The 25,241-nt window shown below is 42.3% G+C and overlaps 1 protein-coding gene across 2 annotated transcripts in view; it reads right to left on the reverse strand.

The window, feature by feature from the left end:
- Nucleotides 1-7,593: 7,593 nt before the first annotated feature.
- Nucleotides 7,594-25,241, reverse strand: part of KCNH1 (potassium voltage-gated channel subfamily H member 1) — a 169,175-nt gene continuing 151,527 nt past the window's right edge. The window contains exons 11-12 of one of the 2 annotated variants that reach the window (XM_079332858.1): nt 13,588-14,626; nt 7,594-9,717 (exon numbers count right to left, since the gene is read on the reverse strand). In XM_079332858.1, coding sequence (XP_079188984.1) covers nt 13,784-14,626 — 843 coding nt within the window. In that variant the 3' untranslated portion in view covers nt 7,594-9,717; nt 13,588-13,783. Of the gene's footprint in view, nt 9,718-13,587; nt 14,627-25,241 lie in introns of those variants that run through there. The other variant, XM_079332859.1, reaches the window with a different exon arrangement.

The raw sequence follows: 25,241 nt of genomic DNA on the forward strand, positions 1-25,241 counted from the left end.
GGCTTGTGAGCTATGTCTTGGAAAACTATGGCCTTGAATAAGAAAAATAAGAGCTCCACTGTTGTGGACAAACACTACTATGCTCTGGAAGGCTGCAGGATGGGTGCAATGCAGACTGGTCACTTTTATCCCTATTGTGCACTGCATGGAACATGCCTTCCCTAATGGTATGACTTTAAAAAGCAAATAAGACTTTTGTAGCTGGGTTAAGGAAAGACTTCAGAATGTGAAGTCTCTGAGAAGAGCAGCATGCACATAAAATGATGCTTCCCACTCACAAAGGTCCTTCTCAGTCCTGCTTATACAGCAGCTGTCAGCATGGGGCACGTTCAGTCAGACAACACACACCTCTATGCCTGAAGCACTTCAAACTTGCTGTTCTCCTCCTTCAGCTTGGAGACACATTGCTCAGCATGGCCTCAGAGGTGACTCTTCATGTAGCACCTGGTCCAAGCAAGGCCTCTGTGACGCCCCTAGAGGGGGGACAGTTTACAAAGACCTGGAAGAAACTGGAGTAGCCGTGCCACTTGCCAAAGGAAAAAAATAGCTGAGGGGTGTGAGACTTCCAAACACTGAAAAAAAACTAGCTAAAGGGTGTAGGGAGCAGGTGACAAGGACAGACATGGCCAAAGTAAGACACTGGCCATTTTGCACCAAAGGGGAGCCCTTCTAGCTGGGGTGAGGGGAACAGCAGACACTGACTGCTACTGTTTGAGACCCTGACAGTCAAAAAAGTGCAATGAACAAAAAATCCCCAAAGCTCTGAAAACAAGCAGGACAGCTATATGATGGCTACTGACAACAAAAGTTCACAAGTGATTTTGAAAAGCTGTCTAAATGACTAGCAAGCATAATGTATAGTGATATATAGCTTTAATGGTTACCACAGAGCTGTAGTAAAGTCTCTTGCACACACACACACCTCCCCCTTAATCTAGCCCCTCCCTAGAGCCATTGTCATTACTGGGTAAGATTATACTAAGTGACTCTTTAATTCTGCATTGATTAGAGAGTGAGCAAGGCTTTGCTCACCTACCTCTTTCACATCTGAGAGCTAAAAGCAGCTTATTTGGAATAGCCAGCTTACCACAGGTCCGGAGAAAAACAGCTTAACTGTGAAAACCTGCAGCAATTTTGTTATTAGTCACAGCAATAACATAGAGCCTGTTCTTTCTATTGCACACCCACCTAATTTCCTTCGTCACCACTAACCCTTGAGTTGGTCACAGTTTGCACCTGCTGATGGGGGGAGGCTCTCCTTCCTCTCCTTGGCACAGGATTGTCCTCAAGGAGCTGTGAAGAGCAGATCATTATGTATGGTCTGTCACAACTTCTTCTCACGGTTCTTTATAGTTTCTTCCTCTTCCACGAGTAGTGCAGCTCATTATTGCCTTCCAAAATAACTCCCAGATCACAGCCACTTGTTAGTCAAAGCATATATTTTAATCCTGCAGGGATGGCTGAAGTACTGCTCCATGTAAAGCCTGTATGAAGAACACTGTGCCTGTTATACCTTTGAGGAAGAGGGGAAATCTGCATTACAATAGATAATTTCTTGTATTATGGGACCTCTGAGAGCAACCCTCTCTGGTGGGTCCCCGTGGATGCCCAGGGGTGTTTTGTGCACATGCACTGAACTCAACAGTCCAACCAGGAGCTGCTTGTGGAGTGGCTCCTCTGTTAGCTGCATATAAAAGGAAGAAAAGAATGAAGACAACTTTGGTGGTTTTTAATTTTCTGCTTCATGCAAACGCAATCACATCCAACAAAGGTCCTGCCAGAGCCTCTGAGAATGAGTCCCAGCTGCCTGTCGCAGCAGTCACCAACACCCAACCTACAGATGGACAGTGTGGCTCAGATACCCCCAGCCTAGGGGACACACACTGGTGGCTGCAAGCCTGAGAGGCTTTCAGGTGCCACCAATGCCCAGGAGGACAGGAAAAGGAAAATTGTAATGGATGTGACAAACTTTAGATACTGCACAAGAGATGGAGCTGAAGGGTGTCAAGGCAGCCTCAGCATCACTCCCTTTAACTTTAGCAACATAAATGAACTGCTCCAAGAGGAAAAAGGTGTGTGCACTCTGTACCCAGCAGAGATATTGCCAGGATTCAAAAATCTCCTCATTCCTTATGCTGGGAATCAAAAAGATCTGGGTGAGAACAAATTAAGCTAACATGAGGAGCTAACAGGAAAATTTTGACCACAAATAAGGCTGCACCACCTTTCTTAATATCCAGGGGCAGCTGAATGTGTAAATAGCCTTAGGTGGCTGCCTATCAGCACCTTTCAGGAACAGAACAAATTTAATGGGCTACCTGTGGCCTGTGCCTTCCCCAGCAATGGTCAGGCTGCAGGTAAGAGAAATGCATTATATCCACAGGGATTTAAGAAAAGCTTTATAGATGGTTGGGTAGCTGAAGTGAATCATTGCAGACAGCTACATCAGCCAGCCACTGAAAAATTAAAGTTTACTGAAGAAGTAGCACAGAAATATAACTTCAGTTATGACCTGTGGCATTTAAATTGTATTGGCACTCCCTCTAGAGCTGATCATTCTTGACAAAATTAATTAATTTCTATGGACCATAGCATTTTCATCCCTGCACTAGCGCATGTGAGTTTCCAAAATTAGGTGGCAAAAATAGAAGAACTGGAAATGATACTAGAAGGCCAGAAACAGCTACACTGTTCATAAATTAATTAAAAGGCAAGTCAAGGAAAAAAATAGGTCCAATTGATTTTTTAATTTGTTTTTATTTTTTAGACTACTGCCAGAAGGGTTAACGTTGCTTTAGGGGCTCAGCTATGTGGGAGGATTATTGTATAGTAAGCCATAATTCAGAGATAAAAATAAGCATTTATGAGACAGTTCTTGAAGCGATGGTATTGCTAATTTATAGTTATGTGTTTCTTTACTCTTGTGATAATAGTTTTGTGCTGAGGTGGTAACTCATGATGAAATTATAGGCTAATAACTTGCATTTGGTCATGTATTTCTTCCAGACCACTTCAGTGACCCCCCCTCTGCCTTTCCCCAGCTCTTGGCATCCTGTCTCAAGGCTACCCTTGGATCCACCTCTGTTGACCCACACTTCACACACCACTGCTGGTGCCATCTGCCCAACCTTCACTCGGGTTATTCTTCTCAAAGTCCCTCAATTTGATCAAGTCCTGCCAAACATCACTTGGTAAAAATAAGAGACCTGCAAAGAGCCTGAAGACATCCTCCTTGACTTGAACAGCTATGCCAATAATCATTGATACCATGAACAACTGCAAGTTGAGTGAGGTCTGACATAGGTGTAAGGCTTTAAAAAGCATGACAACCATTCAAAATAAAATAGCACACTGCTTTTGAAGTACCTGGGGGATCTGAACTTAGGGGCTCTTAGTTCATGCTGGTTGAGGAAACTTCTATTTTAAGAAAAATGACATTTTAATACTCATAAGGTTTTCAAACTAAATAATTAAAACTTTAGGGCTGCTGGCAGTAACATGAGGGCACTCTCTGACACTGGCAGAGACAACTGAGGAAGGGTAAAGTATGTCAAGTATCCCATAGCTCCTTCCAGCAGGCAAATGGTGACCCTGAGGGCTACAAAACCTCCAGCCAAAGGAGTCTCCTGGGTAGTCAGTCCCATTTGCCCTTGTGCCAGTGTTGTGCTTCCCTTTCTTGCTCCCTCCCTAATGTCTGCACCCTTGATGAGTGTAACCTACAAACCCACCCTCTCACACTTCATTTTCCAAGGTTTTCCTCAGGCGCTTACATGACACACACATGGGTTTCATCTGTAACAGATTTTCCTGGGTAAAGGAAATGCAGCAGATTCAAGCTACAAATACAAGTATCCAGGGCTGTACCTCAGCTACATTATATACTACTTCCATTTGCTGTCATGACCTTTGACTCTTCTCCCTGGTCTACACTGGAGTCAGAGCAGCCAGCCTGCAGCCTTCCAGCACGCCTGGCCATAGCTGCTCTATTTGCTGCTCACAAATGGGAGGTGCCCATGCCCATTTTACAGAGCTATTTATGATTTGTGTTGGCAGAATTGTAATTTCATGCAGTATTTCATGCACACTTCCTGTACACTTTCCTGAAAAATGTTTTTTCCAATTTAGCTTTCAGCTGAATGGCTTTACTTTATATTTTTGTCTGTCCACTTCCACTAGCCAGGTTGCATGGGCAGTGTTATCATTCTAAAGGAAAACAAAAATAAATACTTTATTTTGACTTGGGGCTCCGAATGAATTATCTTAGCTTTCTTTCCAGTTTTCATGCTGAGAGTGTTCAATACATTTTCCTGTTATCATTAGTTCTTCTAAAATACCTTCTGCTTAACCATAAAACTCACCAAAAAAGATTGCTGGAGAGCTTTGAAAGCAATCTATTTCTCTTCTCTAAGCCCTCCTTGCAGGGAGCCATTTCTTGAGCTGTCTTGGTCCCATTGCTGAGCACACAGTAGCTCCTAGGTTTATTAATGCACTCCCTGAGGCACAGCTGCTTAGCATTTCCCCCCCAGTGGCAGCCCTTGAAGAAGAGGCCATAATCTCCCTCTTATAGAAAATCCACATGTGTAATAGATACTGCAGCACTCTTTCTGCCCCCAGTTTTGTAGGCTGGGAGATTGGGAAAGGAAATTCCAATGCACAACCCCCTCAAATCTGCATATAGAAACTGCATTGACATTTACAGGGTTTCCCCCAGGTAAGAATTAACAGCATTAACCTCATCTCTCATCCACCTGAAGAGAAACATCCTCAAGAAAATCTCTGCAAGTGAGCACAGCTTTAAAAGAACCAAAACCTCTTCAAGGTTTCTCAGACACTCCTGCCTTCATAAGTACTTAAAGTGGGGCTGCAGGGAGAAAGCTTCAGAACTGGTAATGATGGATGGAGCTGCCAAAGTTAAGCTTGTTTTAAACCTACACCTGTGTCATGGAGCAGCTTAAATTTGAATGTGGCTGTGATTCATAAGGACTTGAACTTAATAAGGAAAGGGAAAACAGGAATAGAAAAGGAAAGAAAAAAAAAAGCAAAAAGACAAGGCTTGAGCACATATATTTTACAGATACAGCTGTTCATGGGCATCTTGGTAGCTACTTCTGACAGTCTTCAGGAGTTCACTTTCCCTAATGCCTTTTTTGGATTTCTTACAGGTTTTTATTCATCCTGTCTTTCAAGAACAGGACAGGTTAGTTCCCCCAGCTGCTACATACCAACACAGAAGTTGTGGTGAATTAGAATGAAAGAAGCACAGACTCAGTCTTCTAGGTGAAAAATCCTTGTATTGGCTGAGATTCTTTATATGTGTGTTGAATTAAACCCCTGACACCACTGGCAGCAATAAATACCATAGCAACACAGCATCCTTCCCAGCATTTTCTGGTTGGATACACAGGCTTACTAACCAGCCTAACTCCTGGAGCAGAAGGCAAGCACAGAGAGCTGCTACTCAGCCTCAGTGCTGGGGTGCAGCAGCCACTTCCCACTGGGTGAGGGGGGCTCAAGGCTGTCCCCAAGCTTTGGTGGGGTGTCCTGAGCATTGCCCTGCTCCAGGCACACACACTGCTGGGATACACTGAACAGGAACAGGTTTGATGTTTCCAACCATTGCTACAGCACACGTGTGAGGGGGAGGGATTTGCTGCAGTTCAGTCCCACTGGCTGTCACAGCACAGAAGAGCTGGTTCATCCTGGCTGTCTTTACTCCATTGCAAAAAGCACCAGAGACAGAGTGCTTCTGACTTTGACACAAACACTAAAATGCACCACAGAGAACTAAAGAGCCTCCATTACCAAATGCAGAACTTAAAACTGTGCAGGCAGCACTCACCTCCCCACAAGCTGATGCACTGCTGACTGCCCCCAGCAGCTCCTGCTGCTGCCCCAGGGCCACACATCCAGCTGGGTAAAGACCCCATGTGCCTGGCAGGGCTCTCCAGCAGCTACACACTAATTCATCACCAACAGAACAATACCTGCAGCTATTCCTGAGAAAAATCAGAAGCCACAGCACACTCCCCATGCTTTAGGAACATTCTGTGCCTGCTGTGAAAGTGCTCTCAGGTGGAGGGGATGAGGAGCAGGGGCTGGTGCAGGCGGGCCCGAGGCTGCTCACAGCTGCTGGGGCTGCTGCTGCCCAGCTGAGCACAGGGCTGACAGGCAGCCTGGAGAACATGAGCCTTTGCAATCTGGCATGCAAACCTGGGCAAAAAGTGCTGTAGTTAATTACCTTTGGTTTGAAATGTGTGGGGCTGCTGAAGGGAAAGAGACTCTGATAGGGAACATTATGTGGCCAGTGCTACCCCTCCTGTGCTCACTGAAGCTTGGAGCACTACCAGGGAGGCTGAAGAATGCAGGAGCAAAGAAAATAACAAAAACTTCAGAAAATAAGCACAACAGCCTCTAGAGACCTAAAAAACAAAACACCAAGTGAAAGTACATGCCTTCACTATGGTAATTTTCCCTTTTCTAGTAAGGACACTGTATAACATCATGCAAAAGAAAGCTGGATTTTCATGCTGGCCAGAGAAATTATGTGAGTGACGAGAGATCCTGTCACACCCCATGTGACAGTGGATGCAGAAATGGTGTTAAAAATAGCTCCTCATTGTGCTCCTTGGCTGCTCTCCATACAGTTCCACCCCAGCATGGCAGTCTGAAAGCTTATGCCTTATTGCTGTTCTTTTGGAGATGAGATTGACAATCCCATGGCATGTCTTAATATAGGTGACAGCCACATTCACCAGATCCTTGGGTGAGAGGACGGAGAATGAACCACAGAAATGGCTGTAAAGCTCACAGGGTCCAGGCTGACATCCTGAAGACTAAAACTTTGCATAAACTTCCTTCTGGCCTGCAGGAATGACTGCTTACTGTGATCCTGTCACATGTGTCCATCCTGATCTGAAAGGATCCCCCATTCCCATGACCTCTACCTATTGATTCCTTTGCTGAGGTAGCCAACAAAATAATATTCATTGCTGCCTGTTGCAGCAGTGTCACTGCCAGGGGCTTCCTCTGTGGGGTTCACCTTTGTGTAGGTCCATGGTGAGGTCACTCTCTTCTGCAGCAGATGACAGGAAAGCAGACGGTTCTTTGATCTCTGGTTCCACAAGTTTTGTAAAAGTTCCCAGATACTGCAGTGGTGAACATAGTCTAAAACACAAACCAACTACAGACACGTGTACCTTCAGGATATGGGATGATCATTTCAGACAGGTCACAGCCAGTCCTCTGGTGATCTCTTTGCTCAGCAGATACCTGGGCTAGACTGAGGTCCACAGCACAGGACACTGCCTGGGATATCAGGATATTCAGTTCACAAAGCACCTGAGTTTAGTTTACAGTGAGCCTGGAAATGTGAATCTCTTTGCACTGATACACAGCAGAAAGAAAACTGAAAAAAAACAACCTGAATAATTTCCAACCAAAGCAATAATATCCCACTGCTCCACTGATATTACTTGAGGTACAAACCAACAGCAACAAAACTGCTAGCCAGAAGTTCCAGAAAGAAATTTAAAACTACCTTGTTGGTCTTAGGAGCACATATTCGACACAGAGAAAAGCACACCAAGGCAACTGTAATGTATAAAATAGTTTATTACTATAATAAATAAAATTAAACTTCTTTTTTTACAAATATTATTTGTGCTTGTTTAAAAATGTTGACTAGGGATATCATTAATGGAGGTGGCTGCATTTGAATCTGAAACATTCCCAGACAGTGCGTATACATACACACACCGTCTATCTACTGGCAGCTGCTTTGCTGACCACAAAAATAGTATCTACTCATTCTCTGTTTCTAGTCATGCTTCATTGAACAAAGTGACAAATGCAAAGAAAAAGAACTGAGAGTATTTGGTGGATTTCTGAAAGGATAAAAACAAGTGAAGTACATTGAGAAGCGCCAAAGCAACTGCATTAACTGCATATCAATCAAGTGTCCATGCAGTGGTGGCTAAATATTGAAACGCAGACAGGTCTCCAACAGATGTACAAATATTGATTGTATGTAGCTACAATAATATAACACATTCATTGGAAAACTTGGTATTTCCTTATATAGCAGTTCATCCTGATACAAGATTATTGAACTTCTTTCATCTACAGCTAAAATTATTCTTCTTCTATGTTAGTGGTCACAGATTTAGTGGGAAGAAGAAAAAAACCCATGAGCCTTTCAGAACAGTTAGTGAAAACCCCAAACTGTTTTGTTAATATTAGGCATTTGGATCCAGTTACAGAGATGTTCTGGGATTACACATCAAATATGTTTACACAACACTCAACAATCAGCTTGAAACAAATTACAGTTGCAGGTAAATTCACATTAACTTTGTTGATCTGTAAGAAAAAGTCTCTGAAACCAACACTTTTGCAATATGATGGGTTGGCTCCCTGATAGACAAAAGTGTTTAGACAATAGCTATCTCTCTTTGTTTTATGAGGGGAGAGGGCAATTGGAGTAATTAATTATCCTAATAAGAAGGCAATAAGTGGAGAAAGAAATGTGATTACCAGCAAGTCATTTCCATTAGATTTAGAAAGCTAATCAAAGTGCTTCATCTTTAGGCAACACTGTAAATACTACAGAACATTAAGAAGGAAGAAGAATGGAATCACAGTTTGAATTATATCACTCATGGAAGGGTCTTAAGGCTAAATGCTGGATATATCTTATTGCAAAAAAAAGCTTTATTTTTATTTAATTGAATCAATGCTTCCCACAACAATGTGGTCAAAATGATGTCAGATTGGAGGATACAGTATCCTACTGTGCCTCACTTCAAATTCCGGAGCTTCCCCTGCATGGGACTCTCTCTAAAAGGTTTGTCTTGATGTATCACAAGTGCAGCGAAAACACAGACTTTGTTATTGCCAATACACCCACAGAAGACTATGTGGAAATGAAAAATTCAGTAGAAGATGCTTTTTACCACCTAACACCAGGACAAGAAAGCAGAGGTGCAGCAACCATGTGTTATGCTGCCCATGAGAAGAAGGATAGGCTCAGCACCTTTGAGACAGCCCCTGGTACCAGAAAAAAATAAATCCATCTATTCCACCATCTCTCTTGCAGGAAAAGCCATGAGAAACACTACCAGGGCAGCTTGGCTTCAGAGATACTGTGAGCAAGAAACACCAGCTTATGAGCCTTATCCCCACCAACCAGGATACAGCATGTTTCACATTTCACATGCATTTCTCTTTCCTGACTATCATGACCCTCACCAGATCTTCTCTCAGTCACACTGTTTACCTGACTCACAGTACTGAGGCCAGCTAGAAAAATCAAAAATCATGGCCTTAAAAGGTTCAACAGTTAACAAACAAGACACTAACAGGACACTCAGTGGATGTCTACTGGGAAGATTTAAGCTCCCTTCTTGGACTGGAATCAATGAGGAATGTGCTTTTATTTAACAGAAATGCAATCCATAGACTTATCTATACATAGATATTATATATATATGTGTGTATGTACACGCATCTGCACAAGCGTAATCATACACATTGTTGTTTATATAGTAAAGACAAATTATGTAGTAAATTTTTTCACAGATTGGTTAAGAGTGATTGAAAATATATCACCAGATAGTCACAGTAAGTATCTTGTTCAGTTCATTAAAGGGAAGTACTGTAGAAACAGAACATCGCCTTCGAAGCTGTTAAACGGGGTGTTCGCTGGGATTCAGGGCAGAACTGTGGAAGAGATTTAAAGGAAGAATGGTGTTTTCAAAAGTATACTTGTAATACCAGACAGAAGTAAATGTATCTGAATAAGGTAGGGGTGAGGGCTGGGGTTTGCTTTTTTAATCCTTTTTCATGTGCTGTGTATTTGTATTCTTTGTAACCATTTAAGCATGAACTTTCAGAAGTTCCCATTTGACCAAATCATAACACCTTCCTTCACCTACCTTGCTTTGGCTGAATTTAATTAGACAATAGAGTCAAAATGCAACACATCATCTCTTTTAGAATTGTGCAGGTCATTTAGCAGGTTGTTAAATTGCAGAAGCACTATGCCAGAACACAGTTAAAACTGAGGCTTAGGTTTTTGTTTGGATTTTTTCTTTATACTGTCTACGAGCATTTACTTGTGAAGGGGCAGAGTCTTATTTTGAGACATCCTTCAGTTCTAAGCTGGAAAATAATTTAAGTGAAAAGGCTTAACCAACATAGAGAGGAACAAGAGAAAAAGGAAAAGCTGACAAATAAAATCAAAGAACTAATAACAATTATCATGGGTCCACATGCCATCGAGCCATAGGCATCTGTCTGAGTGTAAGGCTCAGTGGAAAAAGATGGATTTTGTAACACAGGGGCTTTCAGCCACCTTTAAAGAAAAAGTGCTGCATCAGCAGAGCCTGAGCACAATTGCACAGGTTCAGATTAGTCTGGGATTCAAAGGAGTGGGAATGGATCTGTTCATTTTTTAAGCTCCCAATAGTCTGGAGAATCCAAACACCAAAACTCATTCTAGATAGTATTTTTTTTTCAAATTCTCTTACAACAAATACAGGTTGCTGAGGGACGATGAACTATCCTACAATCAGTTTTAGTGCCTGACAGTTCATAAAAATGGGCTAATCTCAGTTACAGCTGTACAGGTCTGACACTGACTGCTGTCAGACTCACCTGGAACAGACACCCTGAAGAAGTCATTGTAAGGAGCAAGCAGAGTTTCTCTGCCATTTCATGACCATAACAAAATTAAATTTGGCTATAATCTTCAAAGACATTAAATTTTAAGTGGGCTTCAAGAGTGTGCTACAATCTTTGAAGGTTTTAAAAATAATAAATGTCAATAAATGTCTTTATAGGCTGTTGTAAGAGCCTGAAAAAAAGCCTTAGAAAGGGACTGGGTGCACCCAACCACTGTTATACAGGATAAGGAGGAATTTGGTATCATTCTGAGCATCAGGCTACACAAGGAGCATCCCCAGAAAATGGGGACTTGTCTGCCTTTGTTCAGAGCCTGGGTAATTATTACAGTTAGGGGGCTTCTGGGGCTGGTTCCAAGCTGGGCAATCAACAACAGCAGAATCACCTTTAACATATCCCTGAGGGCACACAAAAATATCACTGAGAAACACCAATTCAGTATCAGCAACAAAGGGGCAGGAAACCTGCAACTGCATGTTTAATTTTAGATCTGCACTGCAATTCTGGAAATACTAGGCACATACTTGGGAGACTGTAAACATTTCCTCCCTTGTCCACCTGGGATAAGCCCATGTCCATGTTTATCTAACTGCAGGTAAATGGGTGACACTTACATAAAGGACTTGCTAAGACTTTCAGCCTTTCAAAGATGTTATGAAAAAAAAGTGTCATGAATATCATGCTGGTGAGGAATTTGCCTGGATCAGGAAACTGAGTTCCAAGGCAGTCTCTAAACACTTGCTGAAACTTTTGGTAATCAATTACAAATCCTTGTGTATCAGTACACCTGGGGTTTACTTAGGTGGTAATTACTAAGAAAACTAGAAAGAAAAAAAAAATCATAACAGAGTTTCTCACAGAAACTGTGGATGGATGGGTTTCTGTGGCAGCTATGCCATTGCTGTTGCAGGTAACTGCTGCCACTTACAGCAATTAAAGCACCAAACACAAACAGCATGGCTTTGGTCAGAGAGCACCTTCCTCAGCACTGCAGGTCTGCAGGGAGCAGCTGTAAAAGACACCAGGTGCCACTGGAAAAACCTAAACATGGAACCAGAAATAAGTTAAGGAAGTAGCTTCCTGGTTTCAGAGCAACTCACCTCCCTGCTTGCCTTTTCTTGTGGGAGGAAAGAAGGTAACCTACAGATTTGAACCCAAGAGTTGTTTCTCAGGAGTATTTCAATCCTTGGGTATGAATTCACAATCTGTGGGCACTTCCATACCAAACCAAGGAGTTAGACAGTGAAAGCCAATCCTAAACCAACCTTTGGACTTAGTGGTGATGTGCTTGGAATAATTGTTATCTTTGAGAGCAGGGGCAGTTACTGCAGCAACAGGTACAAAAAACCACTGTGACAGCAGGACCTGAGCTGGGAGCTTTGCACAGCACGGCCTCACCACTGTGCCAGTCATCAGTGGATGTCCCAGCTCCCCAGGGATGTCTGACACAGTTCTGCATTGCACTGTGCAAGCATCAGGCCAGCAGGAATCATTAAAATTGATCGTGTTCCTTGCCTTGCCTCTTCTGTACTTAACATGAACTAAAATCTTCCCCCAAAAAATCCTGTGTTTCTTTGTAAATGACTTAGTACCAAGCAAAAAGAATGATACTTAACACACACAGCGTTAAGACCTATTGCCATTAAAAATGAAAACCCCTTAAGGTGTGGTATGGTACCATGCTTCTGAGATCTAAGCTACTGTTGAGCAGTGAACATACCAGATCAGTGGAGTGAATATATTGTGAATATACACCTGTATCCCAAGGTGAGAACACAAGTCATGACACCATCTATGCTACCCTACATGAATAATGAAGAACAGTTTTGGTAAAGTGCTTCAATCTTCCTCTGAAAAAAAGTTATGAAAATATAAGTTTTGGAAACATCTCCTTCTTTAAGAAGCGGATCTCTCTGTTTCCTTGCTACAATAGCACTTGCATACAGTGAGCACTGTATTTCTACCTCTACTATCCATTTGCTTCCAAGCTAGATTAGATCAGGAACAATACATCTGGATGTAGAGGAAAATGCCACCATCCTAAATTGTTAAAAATTCTATGAAAGCCTTTGGCTACAATGAACATTATCAAAACAGAAACTTCTGAATAATAATTTAACAAGAATTAAAAGAGCAGATTCATAGCAGAACAGGACATAAATGCCACAGTATATTTTCATCAGGATGAAAATCTGCAGGACCTGTTAGTGATGTTTTAAATATGTTGTGCCTTGGGCTGCTCCCAGGTACACTGCACATCCAAACCTCCAGCAGCTGGAGCTGAAAGCAAGAGTATCAAATGTTGAAAGACATCTGAAACAGAAGATAAGTCTTTTCAAAGCACAAAAAGTTTTGGAAAAAACATATCCTCGATTCAGTGAAAGACAGTGTGGAAGATGCCATTTATACACAGATCTGAAATACCGTGGGTATTTTTCAAGATGTTGTCAAATGTAATTGTTTTAGTGATATGTCAGTTTGAAATAAAAAGTACCATTATTTTTTCATCTTATTAGCCCTTCCTTGACTAACCAAAAGAAACTTCAGCACACAATGAAATACATGTCTCCTACTGCTCTTTGCATTATTACAGATATATGAAAATATACTGTGGCATCCAACATGCTGTAGAGGTGACTGAGACAGTGACAGCAGCAACAGAACAAAAAAACAAACAACCCACCAAACACTGAAAATATAAGCACCCTGGCAAGTGCTTATTCATATAGGCATAACCCGAGCTAAGGACATAAGGCATGCTTCAAAAACCTCAGAGATCACCTGGGGCTCACAGGGATGGCTGCTGCTGCCAGAATTCTTATTCCAACATCCCCAGGGAGAGAAGGGGGTTGGGGGGTGGGGGGAAATGAGGACAAAGGGTGAAAAGAAAAACTTTAGAAACTGTACCCTTGCTGTCAAAAAGGCTTCAAAGTCAGCTGCCATCTTGACATGAGGTTGCAATTCCTGTTACCATACCTTTTTAGACAGAGGGAACATGCTTTGTGAACGGGTCCCTCACTCGTTTTCAAGAAAGATTAAATGTAAAGTGTTAGGGGGCTGTTTCTTTTGTTTGTTGGTTTGTTTGTTTTTAAAAAGAAACACCTCAGCTAGCTCCAAACACGTCTTTTTCTGATTCTGGAGACTGGGGCCTTGATATTTCAAACAACTCCTGTGGCGACTGGGAGCTTCTTCTCGAGGTTAATATCCTAAGTATCTCAGCTAGCTGATTTTCTATATTGGTCATTTTTGTGTTTAAAGCCTTGATGTCCTCTTTCAACTCGTGTTTCACTTCTAGCATGGTGGCCTGAAGAGTCTGTTCTGGGATGGGATAGAAGGAGTGCTTGACCTCGGTGAGGACCGGGCTGTGGTCCTGCGGGCTCCTCGTCTCCCCGGCGTTATCCAAGCGCAAGTCGCTTTTCGTAATGCCGCTGTCGCAAGAGTCCGTCTTCTTCAAGGTAGCTTCTCCCGAAGCTTTAGTTCTCTCGGGCAAAGTCTCCATGGACTCTGCCTTGGAGACCTTGTTCCAGTCCTCCCCTTTGCCGCAGGCCTCCTTGAACTTGGCCCAGCCCTTGCGCCGGGGGTGGTCGCCGGCCGCCCTGCAGGCCGCGTGCTCGGCCGGCGGCGCCTGCAGCTTGGCCTGGTCGGCGGCGGCGGCGGCGGCCTGCAGGGACACGGGGGTGGCCGGGCTCTCCCGCACCGTCACCACGCTGGCCTTGACCACGGCGCGGCCGGACGACTGCTCCCCGCCGGCATTGCCCTTCTCCACGTCCGGCTCGTCCGCGTCGCGGCCCCGCTCGGCCGCCAGCCGCGCCTCCTTCTGCTGCCGGAACCTCTGGAACAGCCGCCGCACCGGGTGGTCCGGGGGTAGAATCAGAGGAGCCTCGTTCTTCCTCTTCATCCTCTCCTCTTCCTCCCGCTTGACGTCGCTGATTTTCCGGAACACAATCTACGGGGGGAAAGAGATTACACTCCGTCATTAACCGCACTTTTGTTAAGGCGAAAAGTTGGAGAAAAAATAGGTTCTTTCAAATAATTCCAACTGAGAAGTGCACAACCTCTGCACATTTATAGCAACGCTTTCAAATGTCTCAGGTTGTGTGGAACATGGTTTATTTCATTATTTAAGAGCAGACACCTTCTGTCTTATAACACCAGAAAGAAAGAAAACCAGAAGAAAAATACTTCTCCAGGTCTGACAGGTCAGCAAGGCAGAGCCATTGTAAATATAATGATCCCAGAAAGATACTTGTTCTATTTTGTGTTTAAAAGTGACTTCTTGTATTTGTTTTCTGGACTCTGTGGTTTAGCACCAAGTTTCTAATATTACAGAGCCATTCCCATCAGTCTCAGCTCAGAGCTCACTCACTGCAAATGATCTGATATTTTAGCTTGGCACTCGTGGTGCCAGTACAGCACAGACTGCTCTGGACTCTCTGACAGTAGTTTTTAAAGTGCTTATTGCCCTCCCTTCCTCCCTCCTGTTCTTCTAGAAGCAGGGTGCACTTTCAGGATGCAAAGCCTGAGTCAGTCCCAAAGCCAGGGGCACAATGGGAGATGGGCTCAGCAAGACATGGGGAAGCTGCTCATGGCTCGATTACCTCAGAAACTTGTAGAGCTTCATGCCTTGATTCTCTCTTGTATGCAAAAGAGTACACTTTTGCACAAAATAGCATTAATTTTCCATCTATACACTAATTATATATTCCTGAGCCTCTAGGCTAAGCAATCTCCATAGGAGCAGCCCAAGGATCCCACAGTACTGATAAAAGCCACACAATGTCCCATCCTGTAGCAAGAAAGGTTTCTTCCTTTTATGTGATGGAAACACATTCTCCTCAAAAACTCAGTGCATTTTACATTAGTATCGATTTTTTTCAAGCAAACCCAAAAACTCCACTCCCGCACTAATGAAGAACCAGCAAGTAGTCTTGCTTGAAAATTAGAGGTCCCCAAAGCTGAATTTTGCAATACAGAGGGTAAAAGATGCAGCCCCCAACTTCTATTGAACATTGATACCTAATCCCTTTAGCTGTTTCTGGGAAAATCCACTCAAAGATCTTACACTTCAATGCAGAAATAACTTTGAGATTCAAATCATTATTAGGAAACGTGTAAATAAACCCATCCCTCTGTTGCAGACAAATTTAAATTAAACTAAAGTTAATAAGCACTTCTTCACTGGCACACACAAAATGAATGTTTCTCCAGACTGCAATGCTTCTTTGTCATTGTGGAGCAGGGAAAAAAACATCTTAACAGCGTGTCTTTGGAAGGAAGAAGTTGTCAGACTTGGCAGCATTTCCTAAACACAAAAGAATAAAATTAGCAGGAAGGATATTTTATTTCCAAGCTGCAATTAGGAAACTAAATATGAGATAAGAATAAGAAAACAGGGTACTTGACAGTCTTTTTTTTTCTTCCCTCCAGGAAACTCACTCTGCAATGAGCTCAGTAGAGAGTGGACAAAGCAGCAGAATCCTTAGAAGTGAGAGAATAGCACTCACAGGGAAGGGAATTCAATGCAATCCTGCAGGCTAATGGCTTCCCACACACTGGCAGCCTCCCACTTTACCTGAGGGATGAGTGTCAGCCCAGTGTTAGGGCAGCTGCCCTGCTCACTCTGCTGGAGCCCAGTGATGCCAGGAAGGGTCTCAGGGGGTCATTCCAGCAGCATCCTGAGACTGGCTCTGGGGACACAAAGCCCTGCAAACTAAGGCAGCTACCTGACCAAGCCAGGTCAGTTTGTCCCTGCAAAATTCTGTGTCCCCAAACCTTCCCTCTCCTGGAGTTTGTATATTAGCTGTAGACATCAACATCTGTGCCAGATGTAGTTAACAGGGCTGTGGGTTGGCTCCTTCTAACTGACTCCTGGAGTCAGGAGACAGTGACACTGTGACAGTGACTGACACTGGAGAAACAGCTGTCAGAGAGCAACTTCTCTTTGGGAAGCTCAGGCAAAGCTGTCATTTGTCTCCTTTTTTGCAAGTTCCCCAATGCCATATTTTCTCCAGACAGCTCCATATTTATGTAGTAAGCAAAAATATTATAGCTATGCAAAACTCAGTAGTAATTGAAAATAGTTAACTCCATTTTGGATTTCTTTCTGTCTTTTCTTAAGATTAAATGCAAGTTCTTAAAAATACACATAACTTTAAAATGGACTCTTTTCTTACAAATGCTAAGGAAAACACAGTCTTTAAGTGGTTCATCTTCAGCAGCAGCCAAGTTATTCAGAAAATCTGGTTGGTATGCCAATGGATGCACACCTGCTCCTACAAGCAGTAAGAATACAAAGGAAAAGAAAATAGATTTCATTTGTTATAAGGAAGAAAAGTCTGGATCCACTCAGAAATTTTCATATGGAATTTGATAGGGCTACAGATATACAAAGCACTCATGTCTGTCTGGGAAGGGACAGAGCTTTATACCCTCAAAATCTCCTAGCCTGTGTATCATATAAACTGCTCAAACACAAGGGACTTCACAAGTTATGCAGTTCTCCATAACATTGCACTCTTCAAGACCTAAGCTCACAGGTCCCACAGAGAAAAACCTAGTGGAAGCATTTTTATGTCAAAACCAAAAGATGACAAAGAACCTGAACTAAGATTAAATAACATGAAATTTAAGCACCAGCTGAAGCTGTGTATTTCATACAGCCAATCTCAAATCTCATTTCATAATTCTGCTTTTGTTAAAAAGGTGCTGAATCTTAAACCTCCACAGGGAAGCTGCCCAAGCTGCCAGAAGTTGGAGTATTGTGGAGATACTAGCCTAGATTTGCCAAAACCTTAAAAAATAGCCCTGTTAGGCACAGATTCTTGCAATCATATAAACATTTAACCAAGGCATGCAGTGATGATGAATCAATAACACTTTTATTTTTTGGAAAATGCACAAGGGAAGAAATGCACTGATATGTTCTGGTGCACTCCTGTTCCCCTATGTCCCCACAGATCTATGACAAAATGCTCTCTGTGACCATATTCCTGTCTGTGCATGGGTGCTGTCCAAGAAAGATAAGGTTACACCAAGCACTTTTTCCTTTCCTCAGTATTACCTAGTTGTGAAGATGAAGTCTTAAGTGACTTTGGTAAAAACTCTGCCTCTTCTGAATCATCATAGAATTTTCAAATTGTGTTTCTGGAATCAATGTTTTTAAAAGTATTTAAAAAATGAGGTAGACATAACTGAAAACTTGGTTGTCAAATGTGCCCAGCAACTGTTACAAGGATTTTACTGTGCTTAGCACTGAAACCCAAGCATCAGTTAAATAATGGAGCATGGGCATTATTTGTGAATATGACTTTCATAATTTCTTTATGAAAAGACCAGGAGAACAGATGGTAATGTGACTCCCAGGTATAAGGCAGTCTATAGGATTGCTCAGAAGGGGCATTGCCTGGGAGGAATCTTGTTATCACTAGATTGCATCTCTTAGAAAAACACCCAATTTGATGGCAGTAAAGAATCCATCATGAAATCTCGATGAAACATTGCTTCAATTTTTGATTCAAGACTAAGTTTCATAGAATAATAGAACCATAGAATGGTTTGGGTTGAAAGGGACCTTTAAGATCATCCAGTTCAAACCTCTGCCATGGGCAGAGACACCTTCCACTAGGCCAGGTTGCTCAGAGCTCCATCCAGCCTGGACTTGAATGCTTCCAGGAATGGGGCAGCCACAACCTCTCTGGCAACCCTCACAATGAAGGACTTTTTCCTATTGTCTAATCTAAACCCAGACTTCAAACTTGCAGTTTGAATCTATTCCCCTAGTCCTGTCACTACAGGCTCTTGTAAGAAGTCCCTCTCTATCATTCTTGTAGGCTCCCTTCAGGTACTGGAAGGCTACAGTTAGGTTACCCTGACTCTTTACTTCTCCAGGCTGAACAATCCCACTTCTCCAAGCCATTCTCCATGGTAGAGGTGCTCTTCTGTGTGGTCCACTCTCTGTAGTTGTTCTTGTCATGAACAGCCCACTGTTGGTTGTTCACAAACCCCACCAGAACAGTGCTGCTGCCAAGTCATGGTAAATCATGTCCTTTGCCTCTCCTGACACTGCCAGAAAGAGAACACAGGGCAAGGCAGGAATGATATATTAGCAACCACATTTTGGACTTGCATGCCAGCACTGCATGAGACTTAAAGATCAGGGGATGCTATATTTAGACATATTGTGAATATATTGAAAACCTTACCCTGACAAACGCTGAAAGAAACCTGCCTGCACCTGCAATGAAAGGATCTTTTCGTCTTGTGCAAAAACATCCAAGTTTTATTTCCAGCTCTGATTTGTAAGGACTGACCCAAGACCCACAGGAATAGATAAAAGTATGGATTTCATCATGTTTTGAATTAGACTGTCATCATGGAGTTACAATTATGAGGCCTCTAGCCACAAAGCTGCTGCTATTATTAGCTCTGCAAGCTTCCCATCTTACCACCTCTAGAGCATGCACAAATACTGCAAGATTTGGCAGGTCTTCCTCAGCATAACAGCAAGTAGCATGGCATTTTTCTCTGGTGCTTAATAATTCTCTTTCACAGATACAGAAACAGATTCCCAGAGTCTGGAAGTGCCAAATATCATAAACAATTAAAAGCTTAAAATTACTTCATATAGTGCTCACAGAAAATGAACTTAAGCATGAGAAAAACAATCATGAAAAGGCATTCATTATTACACAGTCCATCTAGGATCTGCCAAGAACTGATGAAAATATCTTCAGGCTGATGTTAGTCCGATGAAAATTGGATCCAATCTTTCTTCCTCTTTTATTTAATTTTTTTTTAAGAAGCAAAAAGGGAGAAAAATGGAAAGAGACAGAAGGCTCAACAATAAAAATGCTTTTGACACTGATGTTAAAGAAACCAAAACTGCATTTGATCAATGTAGAGTGCGATGATGAGGAATCCCTATAGCAGAGTATTAGCAGGTGTCAGGGCAAAAGGAGTGTCTTTTGCAATTATATGGGATGGCTTGTCAGAAAGGAGGGAATCACTGGTCCCACTTTCTCATTAAATATAGGATCAAGAGAATGGGCAATAATATTGAAGATGTCATTAAGTTCTCTCTAGTTTTACTGTCTATAACAGAAGAATTTTGTTTCTGCTTCTGAAGAGGAACGAGTTTCTCTCCAGTTAAGGCCACATCCCTTCTTGGCACTCCCAAATATTTCTAGTTTTGATTAATTATCTGAAAATTCAAAGCAAACTAAGATTTGGAAGGTCCTGGCAGTGAGGCTGTAAAGCAGTGCTGGTACCAGGAGTGCTGGTGTCAGCAAACCTCAGGGATCCCTGGGAGACACAAAGTCCAAGAGCCAACGTGGATGGGCACAGCCCTTTGTCATCACCCTTTGTGGGGTGTCATCACCCTGCCCTTCAGACAGAGCTGTACCCACTTACTTTCCAAAAACCAGATTTCTGTGCACTTCATTAATAGACATTAATAGACTTGGAAGTGACACAACATCATTTCATGAGCATCCAGGCTACCCAGATGAATAGAGGAAAAAGGGTTTCAGTCTCTACAGAACAACATCTGGGCTAAATGTTACTGTCATGAGCACTATCAGCTTCAACAGTGCTGAAGTTCTTCTCTGTGACAGCCTGCTTTGTAGCCTGATTACAAATTCTAGCAATACCAACTCAAATGTTAGTGTTTAATCATGTCACTACTACTTATTTAGAAGTTCTGCACAACTCAAGGCTCTACTCCTCTATGTCAAACTCCTCATTCTAATTCATTTTTACAGGCTGTGCTAGTGTTGAGTGAAAAGGGAAAAGCTTTTACAAAAATACTACTGAAAATAAGACAGAATTATGTCTAAAGCAATCAGTGGAAATAATAAAAAAGCCCGGCCTGATCTGCAACAGACTCCCTAGTGGGTTTTGAGGCATTAAGAGATGTCTCTCCCCCAAAACAGACCCCAAAACACTGTAAACTTAAACAACTGCATAACTAATAACTAAATACCACACTGGTTTGGATAGACACAATTACAGCACATTATAGCTCATTTAGCAACCTCTTTCACAAATATAGAAAGAATGCAAGAGAAACAGGGGGAAAAGGAACCATTGAAATATATATATATTGCTAAAGATCTACTAGAACTTCACTATTCTGAAAAGTAGCTGTCACAAGCAAATAATTAATATGCAAACAAGAGCTTTAGGGAAATTATGCCAGATCTGAGTGGTGGAATGTTATCCCTCTGAGAACTACTATGTCCATCAAAATGTGAAATGCTCTGTAGGACTTTCTTATTTCTAGTAAATGAGGGAAAAAGGAATGTTTATGGGTTTTGACAGCCAAGTGTCAGCAGTTTCCAGCAGCAACTCTTATAAAATACTATTTTCATGTTTGTTTGGTGGGGGGGATGGGTGTTTGCATTGTTTTGGGTCTTTTTTTGTTTTATTTTTTAACACATGGGATACTTTTCTACCTGTGGGGGGATATCAGACGCACTAACAATTCATGTAGTGTCATCTTTTATTCCAGATCAACATACTACCTGCATTCTTGGGCAGACAACACTGCCTCACAAACTGCTTTAAGGAGAGCCCAAGGCACAGCAGGAACTTACCTCTCTGTCACCTAAATTACAACTATACAAAACGTCATATAATCTGTACAACGTGCCTTCTCAGGACTCAGAGTCTGTTTCTCTAAGCTCCCTGTGGCTTGCTGCCATTTACTAAGTGTTTCCTGGAAGAAACCAGGCAATTTGTGAGAGTCAAGGATTTGGGATTCTTTTTCCCCACCTCTAACTCAGACACAATTTCACTTGAGATCTGAAATGGATGCAGAGGTTGTAGAGCTGAGAAAAGCAATGATGTGTTCAGGGAATAGTTAAATTGTATAGTTTGCTTTCTGTGATTACATTTTGGATAGTAGCTTGCCATTAAGATAATTTCCTCTTCACTAGTGCCTGCATTCACTTTTTTCCTTCTGCTCTCCCTCATCTGCTTTCTGTCATTAGGCTTACAGTGATTGACAGGTATTTTACTTTTCAAGAGAGGAATCAAATGTATTTTCAAATGTATTCAAATTAATCAGAGCTTACCAAGAGTTTACGAGTCATTCAGCTACTTTCGAATGCCCACTCACAAACCAATCCACACAAATACAATGCTCCATATTCCCAATGCACAAAGGTTGTGGAGCTCTTGAAATTATAAATTGAGAATTACACTCAGATGAAAGTTGCCTGCATAAATTGCCTAAGAGAACATGAACTCTCTTTTATGTGTCTCTCTCGAAGTTAACAGGCCTAAAGTTCAGCTATAATATTGAAGAGAATAAAATAACCTGCAGCCTTGCACAGAAAGAGAATAAACCTACCCAAGTAGGTGGCCCAGTTTGGCTGCACAGTCAAGCACCCAGTGCCACCCAACTGGTGTGTTCTGTCCCTGTTCAAAAGCTTAGATAACATCATGTGAGAAGGAAACAATCTACCTATAACTGACTGAGAATCAGCAACAGAAAAAGTGCATTGCTTACCATTTTCCAAAGCAGCTGTCAAACCCTTTCAGCCCTAACTAACAGCCAGGAGCTTAAAACCTTGAAGGGAAGACAAGAATTGTGTGTAGTGAGGTGTTTCAGACCTTTTCATTACAAGAGCTCCTCTAAACACGCAGTTTCTAGAAACAATCTCTGCCAGTTTGCCATGGTCCAGTTGCAGCTGGTGGTGGGAAGTGACTTCCTTATCAGTTGTCAAAGCTGATAGCTGTCTCCCATCTGCTAAATCCAGAGGTGAGCTAGTTAATGTAGCCAAGTACTGACTGATCCCTCCAAGTAACTTCACAGAGAATCCTTTAGAGCTGAATTTCTTGATTTTGCTTCAGGTATTTTAGTTCTGTGAAAGCAGACACTTCAGTCCCATGCTGAAAGTAGATTGCAATACTGGCAGAGGTAGGTGATTTCTATCTTATCAGTGTATTTCATTCTCCAAGAATTTTACAGCAATTTGTCAATCCTCTCAATATGACCAATGCCATTATTTTTATCACTTACATGGCACCAATGTTTAGGGCTCTACTGGGCTTTCAGTTTATACACACACAGAGCAAGACCTCATTATTCAGTGAGGGAAAATGACCTGTTTCATGGGAAGACATCACAGGCCCAGCAGCTGTTGCAGTGTCTCCTGTCAGCCACACCAGTATTTATCAGCAGTTTAAATTGTCACTTTTACAAGACATCCCTTTCTGATAGAACTGGTGAGAGTTCACCCTTACAAGTTTCAGATAAGAGATCCTCAATACAATTTGTCAAGTGATTTCAGACACACTAAACTTAAACATTCATTAATTTCTCCTGAAGAAAACACCTGCTCTAGAAGAGGAAAACCAGGATAATTCAGCAGGAGAACATTGTTTCTCATGTGCATTCAAAGAATGACAAAGTTAGATTTGAATATTAAAAACCTCTACACACCTTTTACCAGGAGCAATAGGAACTGCAAACTCCAGACTTTGAGACCATCAAAGGCCAGTCTAAAAGGCTTTGTCTGTATCTGTCTCCCTTTTGTACAGATATGGGCAGGTACACAGTGGTTAATTCATGCCCAAATGCCTTTCAATCATAATTCAGGCTGCATTTGCAACCAGTTTTGTTAAAAGATTTTGTTTAGAAAAAGTGTGTGCTTGCATCTGACGCTTGGACACCATGGTCGAGGTTTTGTCTACCTTTTTTTTCCATGAGTAGTTGACACTACTCATAGACAGCAGAAAGCAAATCTCCTTTTCCCCTCTGCCAAAAGGATTTGAACAGCTCTTTAAGGAGCACAGCTCTCAGCTGTCACGTTATGGGGACAAAAACTCAGTTCAAACTCTGATGTGCACAGAGATGCTGTGAGATGCTCTCCCTCCCCTTCTCTGCCTTGCCAGAGCTTTGCCCTGTGATGAGGTGACTGTGATGGGATTCCCACCCACTGCAAGCCAGACAGGGCCAGGATGGCTGAGGTTGCCTCAGGGAAAGCTGCTCCAAGTCTCCCGTGTTTCATTTTGGAAACACACACACAAAGGACATCCTGCCTTCCCACACATGCTACAGAGACATTCAGAGCCAGTGTTTCCTATGAGACAGGCTGAAGGAAGTTCTCCTTTTAAAAGTGTGAATTGGAGCTGAGGTCCCCCAGCTTTCCTCAGGCAGGTGACAGGACTAGTGCTCCAGTGTGGAGACAGGAGGTGGGATCCTCACTTCTGGCTCCTGCTTCAGCAAACATCCTCAGCACTGATCCAAAACAGAAAAATCTCAGCTGGGGAGACAATGACACCTAATCCCAGAACCCTTCCTGGATAGCAGCTTTACCATTCTCTTCATCTTCTCAAATCAGTGAGAAAAATTGACTTCCTGAACCTGAAAACTATCCCAGTTTTATCGAATAGGGCTCTTCTGCTCTGCAAGTCTAACCCTTCATTTCCCCGAACTAAAATGTTTCATTTCATCTTACAGACAGCTTTTCATTTAAGCTTTCTCCTCTTCTCCTATTTTTCCACTTCACTGAGACAATGCAAAACATTTAATTTTCATTTGAGAGGCAGGCAGGTTTGAAGAGTTGAACTTCAGCAGCTGAAGTGAGGCAGAGCACAGAGTGTACGCTGACGTGGCTACATGATTTTAAGTGATCAATAAAACATTGATTGTTTACTTATCATGCTTTGCCATCTCTACCTCTTCCATGTTCTAATGTTTGGGCTAAACTAAATACTTCAGGTGACATCTCTTTGCTCCGTCTTAAGGAGCATGGTTAAATCAGTTTTCTCCTTGATTCCCTGTTCTAAGAGGGAGATGTGACACAGAGCTCACCCTTGTGCAAATTGTTTCTCTTCCACTGGTAGTACTAGAACATTAAGCCTTAACCTCCAAGCATCACTGAAATGGGATATATTTTAGTTTCAGAGTTGTACTGGTATCCAGGAGAAGCCACCACCAATGCCATATCTCAGGTTAGGAGTGAAGTTTTGTAATCTCACTTTAACTCCTCCTCAGCTGTGTCACAGGCTCCTTAGTTCCCCATGTGCATTTATGGTTTATATTTACATAGCATAATCTTATTTTTAAAAGAAGAGAGACATCTTTCAAGGAGCTTGTCACATTATGTTTTGTCACCCACTTCCTAGTCTCATCTTTCACATGAACATGATTCTTATCCCAAGTAGAGGAATGTAAAACACCATCATCCTCATCAGAGATAAAATCTGTGAGCAGCATGCTATACTCTCACTTTGCTGAGAAGGGGAAGAACTGTAGCCATGCAGAGGTTGGAGAAACTGCTGGAAGCCAGGTGGGTTTAATTTTGCCACAGAGCCAGGGCAGGTGCTCCAACATTCTGCTTTGTCACTATCACAGTGTGAAGTTGTGCTTGAGGAGAGGAAGTGAAGGTTTTACACGTCCCTCATACAACTTGGGGGACACAGCCAAGGCATCAGGCACTTGAGATCCAGATGGAAGCAGTTCCCAATGCAAAGCATTACCTAAGAGTAGACATTTCAATAGTGCTGTGAAGTTTTTCTGTTATGACAATGATTGTACTTGAACTACAGTGTAA

The sequence above is a fragment of the Erithacus rubecula genome (genome assembly GCF_903797595.1).
Source record: "Erithacus rubecula genome assembly, chromosome: 2".
In the NCBI taxonomy this organism is placed as follows: Eukaryota; Metazoa; Chordata; class Aves; order Passeriformes; family Muscicapidae; genus Erithacus; species Erithacus rubecula.